This window comes from Tupaia chinensis, unplaced genomic scaffold (assembly GCF_000334495.1).
Source record: "Tupaia chinensis unplaced genomic scaffold, TupChi_1.0 Scaffold000355_1, whole genome shotgun sequence".
In the NCBI taxonomy this organism is placed as follows: Eukaryota; Metazoa; Chordata; class Mammalia; order Scandentia; family Tupaiidae; genus Tupaia; species Tupaia belangeri.
The window spans coordinates 6662011-6669630 of record NW_006159850.1 but is presented as its reverse complement, the minus strand read 5'-3'; the positions used below and the strand labels follow the sequence as shown (position 1 = coordinate 6669630).

The following is a 7620-nucleotide window of genomic DNA, read 5'->3' as shown; positions in this document are numbered from 1 at the left end:
CGTGAAGAGGGTCGGCCTGGGCCTGCCAGCCTTGCACAGCTAGGGAGGCTGCTGCTGTGGCCCAGGGTTTCGCCCGCCCCCCGCCGCCTTCATGGGCACGGAGCCCGGTGGCGCCAGCCGTAACGCACCGCCGTGGGCCGGCAGATCCTGTGCCTGATGCTGGAGTACAACATCACCGACAACAACGACACCCAGCTGCAGATCATCTCCACGCTGGAGAGCACGGACGTGGGCAAGCGCATGTATGAGCAGCTGTGTGACCGGCAGCGGGAGCTGAAGGAGCTGGTGAGTCCAGCCGGGCCAGGCAGCTGGCGCGAGGACCGGGCGGGGGGGGAGAAAGGCACGGGCGCTCACGCCTACGTGCGCCTCCGTCTCCTTGGATCCTCCTCCGAGCCCACAGAGGTTGGGATTATCACCTGCCACTTCCCAGCAGCTCAGACAGGCACAGAGAGGTAGAGCAACCAGCCCGGTCACACAGCTCTTGCAGGCCCGGGTCCTGTCTCACCGTCAGTGCCCCTCTGCATTCCCGCTTCCCTTAGGCGCTCCATTTCAGCACAAGGCCTGACCTGAAATGGCCAGGACCACACCTCTTTGCCCCCCGTCCACATGCACAAACGCACACACACGTGTGCACAACAGGACAGAAGTAGCCCCAAGCGCCTGGAGCAGGCCTCTCCAATGACTCCGAAAGAGGGTGTGCAAATGCCCCAGCCCCTTGGCCACGGGCGGGGTACGCTGGAGACAGGGCTTCTCGCTGTTCCCCAGAGCCCAGAGATAGCCGGATTGCTAACACCCCCACCACCACCACTGGTGTCTCTTGGGTCGCCTCTTTAATAAACCCCCATGCTCAGACCTTGTCTGCCCCAAGACCAAAACAACCGTGGTGCCTCCTGCCACCAAGAGCATGGTGACAGCTCTGTGGTGGCGGTCGCCACGTGGCACGGGCAAGGCGGGCTAACCTCTGGTTTCCGTTGCAGCAAAGGAAAGGCGGGCCCACCAGGCTAACACTGCCCTCCAAGTCCACAGTGAGTGGTGTGGGTCTGCCGCGGGGGAAGGCTGGCGGATGGTGTCTACTGCCAAGGTCGGGAGGGTGGGGCACGGGGAGGACCCTAGTCCTAGGCAAGCCAGCTTTTCCAAGAGGTTACTGGGTTGCAGGAAGAGACACAAAACCTGAGGGACAAAGCACATTACAATAGATTACCAGTGGCCTGTCATGTTACCAGCTGTGAAGGCCAGTGGTAGCGATGGCTAATTCAGACTGAGCACCTGCGTTGCCATAAGGTATACTGCTGGTTCTCGTCACCTCATAATAACCCTGGGAGGTCTGTGCCGCTTACCATCCCACTGCATGTCTTCCTCTGCCCAGCTGCCTCCCTGTCCTTGACACATGGCATCCGCCTTGTGCACCAGGAAGGCTGCTCCAGCTCCAGCCATCTTGTCTCCATTCCAGTTAGCAGTAAGGAGGCAGCAGCAAAGGAGAACATGTCCCTCTCCCCTCTAAGAATCTTCCTAGAAGGTTCCACTTGACTGTCCACATAAATCCCACTGCCCAGTGTTAGTACACAGCCATGCTTAGCTGCAAGGGCGGCTCAGTCAGGCTTAATTCAGTGCAGCCCAGTGGCAGCTTAAACTCAAGGAAGGAAGGAGAAGGGCCCTGCCCCAAGAGCCTAATGCCCAGTGCTCGGACACTCACAGGTCTCTTCAAGTAGCGCCAAGTGCAGCCTCAGCGTTCGCATGTGGGCAGTGGGCACGGCTCTGCCCAGGAGAGTGCAGTGGGTGGGTGTGGCCTCCTGGCATGCTGTAGGTGACTCCGCACATGAACCCCTGCACTGAAGGCCTTCCCCCGCCCAGCAGGGAGGGAGCTTCCTCTCCCTCCCTGGCACCCCCTAGGCCCAGCCCAGGAGTCTGCAGGGCTTCAGCTCCCAGGAGCAGCTCCTTGGGGCAGAGGGAGACGGGTAGGCGCGGGAGAGCCAGGGCCTGTAGCCCAGGACTGTCTGCCCGCAGGACGCCGACCTGGCTCGTCTGCTGAGCTCGGGCTCCTTTGGAAACCTGGAGAACCTCAGTTTGGCCTTCACCAACGTAACCAGTGCCTGCGCTGAGCACCTCATCAAACTGCCTTCTCTCAAGCAGCTCAACCTGTGGTCCACTCAGGTCTGGCCCGCGCCCACCCCCTCTGCCCTCCCTGCCCACACTGTTCCCTGTTCCTGACACCCTTCCCCTGCAGCCTCCCCTCCTCCCTGTTCCCATACCCTACCTTGCCACCTCTTCCCTGTTCCCAACACCCTTCCCCTGCACCCTCCCCTCCTCCGTGTCCCTGTCCCCATACCCTACTCCTGTCCCCTGAACCTTCCCCTGCCCCCTTCTCCCTGCCTCCCATATCTTCTCGTCCCCCACACTTCCCTACCTCCTTACCTTCCCCCTTCACCCCCTCCTTGTCCCACACACCCTTCCCTTGCACCCTCCTTCCTGTCTCCTGTACCCCCACCCCTATACTCTCCTCCCTGTGCCTTTAACCTTCCCTTTGCAACATCTTCCCTCTCCCTGCACCCTCCCTATACTCTCCTCTCTGTCCCTCTTGCCTCTCTCCACCCTCATCTGCCCCTGCCCCGCATTCTCTCCCCACCCTGCACCCCCATTTGTAGGGCCCAGGGGCCCAGCCACCCAGCTGCCATGGACCCCTCCTTGAGCTCAGCACCCACCCCCCTCAGGCAGAACAGGAAGCCCAGTACCCGGTCCCTGGCTGGAAATTATGGGAGCCCAGACCAGGATGTGCCGGCATGGCTTGAATCTGACAGCTGAGGCTGGAGCCTGTTCCGCCAGCGTCCAGCATACAGGGCTGGTGGGGCCCTGGCTGCAGTGGGGAAACCACAGAAAGGCCAGTACCCTAGAGCCCAGCCTCAGCTCCGGCTGTGTGTCCCACGCCCTGCCCGGCTCAGTTGTGTGGTCTTCACCCCCTCCTCATGGGACATGGGAACAAAAACTGGGGGCACCCCCAGCGGTCTGCCTTGGCCCCGCCTGGCCACCCAAGAGCCTCTTAGGGTACAGAGCTCTCTTGGCAGACGGCAGAACTGGCTCCTGGAGCCCTCGTGCCGCTGGAGTTGAAGTGGGGTCTAGGAGGGCCCTGGACTCTGTGGAGGAGGACCCCAATCCAGTTCTGCCCCCGCTGCCTTCCCCTGCTGGGCCCCAGGCTGTCATTTCCGGGTCAGCCCAGAGAGCTGAGTGCGTCTGTGTCCACAGTTTGGAGACGCCGGCCTGCGGCTCCTGTCGGAACACCTCACCATGCTCCAGGTGCTGAACCTGTGCGAGACCCCGGTCACCGATGCTGGCCTGCTGGCCCTCAGCTGTGAGTACCCACCGTGCCTCACCCACGGAGCCCTGCTCGGGCCGGCTGTCTGGGGCCGAGATGCAGGACAGCGAGTGAGCAGGGACCGTCTTAGGTGCTGGGGACAAGACTGCTACCCTATGCAGTCCGTGTCCTAGGGAACGAGGAACCTGCATGGGGTCAGCCCCTGCCCTCCCGCTGCCACAGTCCACTGACAGGCCGTGCCCAGGGAGGAAGCGGGACTCGGTACTGTGGCATCCCTGGGTACTGGTCAGGAAGGCGGTGCTCGGGTCCTTACCAGCTCCGGGTGAGCCCCACGCTCCCTCACGGTGGAGAAGCACTGCCATGGTCAGAGGAGCACAGAGTACTTGGGGACCCCAGAGAGGCTGGTCCCTGTGCCCCAGCTTGAGCCTGCTGAACTGTGGCCTCGTTTATGACGGGGGGTGAGGGGGCAAGTCTGGGATCTGGGGTGACCACCCCGCAGGTCATCATCAGACCCAGTGGTTCAGCCGAGAGGCCCCGTGGCTGGGCTGGGAAGACCCAGAGGCGGCTTCCTGGGAGGGGACACAGGGTCAGGGAAGAGGTGCATAAGAGATGCCTTGACTCCCGCTGGGTCCCTGGCAGATTCAGGCTTGGCTGCGGCGGGGGGAGGATGGCAGGGCTCCTCCTCGCAGTCCGTCTCGCAGCTGTCTCTCAGGGACAGAGCAGACGGCTGGGCCTGGGAAACGGTGTCAGTGTCGCTTTTCTTTTGAGAGGTTTTCGCTATAGGGCACGTGTGATCGCCAGAGAGACAGAAAGCGAGAAATCACCCCCCAGGGGGATGGCCACGCCGCAGTCCCTCCTCCCCCATTCTCTTCTCGGGATCTTGGGCACGCACGCACACGCGCCTGGCGTGAGTTTTAAGTCACCGGGTCCGGGACGTGAACTGCGGTCGACTACGTGGGAGTCCAGCGACATAGCCACTACGCTAACTGCTGGTCCCACCGAGGTGTCGGTGTCTTTAACAAGCCCCTGTGACTGACACAGACCCCAGTTCGTGGCTGACTCTGGGAAGCCCAGACTGAGTCGGGGCTCCCGGGAGAGCCAGTCTGGGCAGCCTGAGGTGTGACAGGCGAGCTCTGGGACATCTTGTCCAGGCAGTGCAGGGACACAACGGAGGAACAAGAGGGGAAGGGGACAGAGCCTGTCAGACCAGGGCCGACCACAGTGGGTGACGGTGTCTAGCGGGCCAGCTGGCTGTGTGGGACCCCGCCCCGCATCTGCAGGCGGCGACCCCGCCCCGCATCTGCAGGCGGCATAAGCCTCACCACCCATGCTGCACCTGCCCCTCGTGACTGTCTGCCTGTCTGTCCGTCTGTCCGAACAGCCATGAAGAGTCTGTGCAGTTTAAACATGAACAGTACCAAGCTCTCAGCTGACACCTACGAAGATCTCAAGGTAGGTCCCCCACCCCTGCGGCCTCACCTAGACACGAGTCCTCGCCCTCACCACTGCCAGCAGGGCCATGCACGGAACGAAGCTTGCTCCAAAGCGTGCGGGAGGAGCTGCCAGGTTAAGGAGCTCCTTGGCATGCGGCGATCGGGGACGGTGGCTTTGAAGAAGAGGCTGAGACCCAAAGCCATGAGAAGCCAGGGTGTACCGGGGAAGGGCACACACACAGGTCCTGAGGCAGCCAAGGTGGGTGGGAACAGACTGCTGCAGGTGTAGCTGGGAGGTGAGGAAGCAGGCCGAGCCAGGTCCGACGGCCTCCCTGGTGGACCGGCCGCAGGAAGGCATCCACAGTAGCTGTGATTGTGCATCAGGGCTGATTCCGGCTGGTACAGAGGCAGGGACAAGAGAAGAAGCAGGGGGAGCAGTTCCTGGCGGGTGCCCTTGCAGCTGAGGCCTGAACCAGAGCCTGTGAGGCTGGCACGGCGGCAAAACTGGGGCCGAGAGGCTCTGGTGGCGGGAGTGGGACATTTCATCTGCATATTTAAAAGAAGTAGGGACCAGCAGATGGCATAATGGTCACCTCGCTGGACTCCCACGTAGTCGATTATGGTTTGAGTCCTGGACCTGGTGGCCTGAAACTTAACATTGGGTCAGTGTGTGTGCGTGCCCAAGATCCTGAGAGGAGAGTGAAAGAGAAGGGACTGCGTGGCCATCCCCCCAGGGGTGATTTCTCACTTCCTGTCTCTCCGGTCAGCATATGTGCCCTATAACAGAAATCTCTTTAAAACAAAAGAAAAGCAAAGGGCATTTCTGGAGGGCAGAGGGACCCGGCCCCTGACACTTCTGGCACCTGGTGCCACGCCAGCTGTCAGGCCTGTACCAGCTGCTCCAGGAACAGGCAAGGCCACCAGAGAAGGAAGGGCGGGGCCAGAAGGCTGGAGGAACTCCATGCCCTAGAAGCCTCTTAGCGGGAACCCTCCGCTACCCTGGGTCGAGGCCCACCCAGGCATGGCCCCACCAGTCCCCACTCCTGCCCAGCTGGGCCTCTACAGCTGCAGTTTGCTCTCTGGTCCAGCCTCCAGATGCTTCAGGGATGCCTGCTAGGCCTGCCAGGGGAAGGGAACCCTGAGACAGGTATAGGATTGAGTGGGGCCAGTGAGGAGGGAGGGTTGGCAGAGGGCCCTAGAGGAGGTGGGAGGGGCAAGAAGAGGTGAGGGCTTCGCCAGGCAGGGTGCCTACCGGGACCTCAAAGTGTAGTCTCTGCAGCCCTTCGGCCCCCTGGGACTCACTGGGAATGTGGAATCCAGGCTCGAGTCTGACCACACATTTTTATTTTTTTAGAAAGGTTTTAGCTGTAGGGTGTGTACGCTCACCAGAGAAACAGAGGGAAAGTGAGAAATCACCTCCCCCGGGGGTGGGGGGCGGGCAGTGGCAGTCCCGCAGTCCCTTCTCCATTCTCCCCTTGGGATCTTGGGCACCCACACATACCCGCGAGTTTTAAGCCACCGGATCCAGGACTCAGACCATAGTAGACTGCGTGGGAGTCCAGCAGTGTGACCACTGTACCTGCCTGCTGGCCCCGACCATGCGTTTTAACCCACCCCGGCGGCCCTTCTGAGGTCTGAGATGTGCTGCTTTGGGCATCTGAATTCCAAGTACCAGAAACCCAAACACTGCCGAGACCAGGCCAGAGGGCGCAGATGCAGGAGTGGGCTAGGCCAGCTGAGGAGGAGCCCACCTGCAGCTCCACCGTGACGATGTGGCGTCTGACCTCCCTCCGTGTTCAGGGGACATGGGCAGACCAGGGACTCCTCCCATCGGAGGAGGTGGCCTTTGCTCAGCACCAGGCCCACAGAGCCATACGGTGCCCTGCCCCACCCGGCCAGATCATTCTGTTTCTTCAAGACCACACAGAAATCTGGGTCCTGCCGTGCACCTCCCGACTTTGCAAGGCTGGCCTGAACGTCTCGCCACACTGCCCGGGCAGGGGACAGCCACGGAAGGCTGTGGCACACAGAGCAGACATGAGGGAGCATGTGTGTGCACATGTGTGTCGGGAAGGGAGGAGGGAGGCAGGGGCCAGGTAGGCAGCTACTTCCCTGTCCAGCCAAGGCTCATCCAGGAAAAAGCAGTTCATAAGAGAGAGAGGCATGGAAGAACGTCTGTGGTAGGGACAGAACACGGGGCTAGCTGAGACAGCAGAGGCCACATGGGGCACCCTGAGCCCGCCCAGCGTCCACATCTTGTCGTGAGCCCTGCCATCGGCCCGCTGCTTCCTGACGCCAAGAGCGTCTGGAGCAGGGAACTGAGAGCAGCCCCTCCTGCAGCGTACGCACAGCGCCTGGGCCACCGTGCGCCTTTAGCCAGGGCGGGACTTGGGTTCACCCCTCCTGAGGACTCTACGGCTCCGAGAGGCCAGGCCTGCCCAAGGTCACCAGCCGCACGCGGCAAGGCTGAGTTCAGAATCTGGTCCTGCTACCGGCAAAGCCAGTGATCCGGTCCAAGGCCGCCTGGCCTCTTGCTCCACTGCCTGCTTTCTCTGGAGTCCGGCATGCCACACCCGCTTCTGTGTTCTGCCTCAGGTCGCCCAGGCCCCTGGGAGCCCCAGGAGCACAGAGGGTGGGGATGGTGGGGACCCCCAGCCCCATGTGGGCAGAGCCAGGCACTGCCAGGTTGCAGAGGGCACAATGCACGTATGACAAGGACCCTCTTGTCACCCTACAGGCCAAGCTTCCCAATTTGAAGGAGGTGGACGTCCGCTACACAGAGGCCTGGTGAGGCTCCCGGCTCAGCAGCTGTGACCAACCGTGCACCAGTAGCTGTAGGGCAGACGGCTGGGGCCACCGGGCCCCGGCTGGGAGATCTGA

The 7620-nt window shown here is 62.0% G+C and overlaps 1 protein-coding gene across 1 annotated transcript in view; it reads left to right on the top strand.

Moving 5' to 3' along the window:
* CMIP (c-Maf inducing protein) overlaps positions 1 to 7610 on the top strand; it is a gene marked incomplete at its 5' end in the record, with an annotated part of 93865 nt that extends 86255 nt beyond the window's left edge. The window contains 6 exon segments of the mRNA XM_014589381.1: positions 145 to 285; positions 978 to 1025; positions 2005 to 2151; positions 3238 to 3343; positions 4689 to 4759; positions 7478 to 7610. Coding sequence (XP_014444867.1) covers positions 145 to 285; positions 978 to 1025; positions 2005 to 2151; positions 3238 to 3343; positions 4689 to 4759; positions 7478 to 7531 — 567 coding nt within the window.
* Between the last annotated feature and the right edge of the window lie 10 nt (positions 7611 to 7620).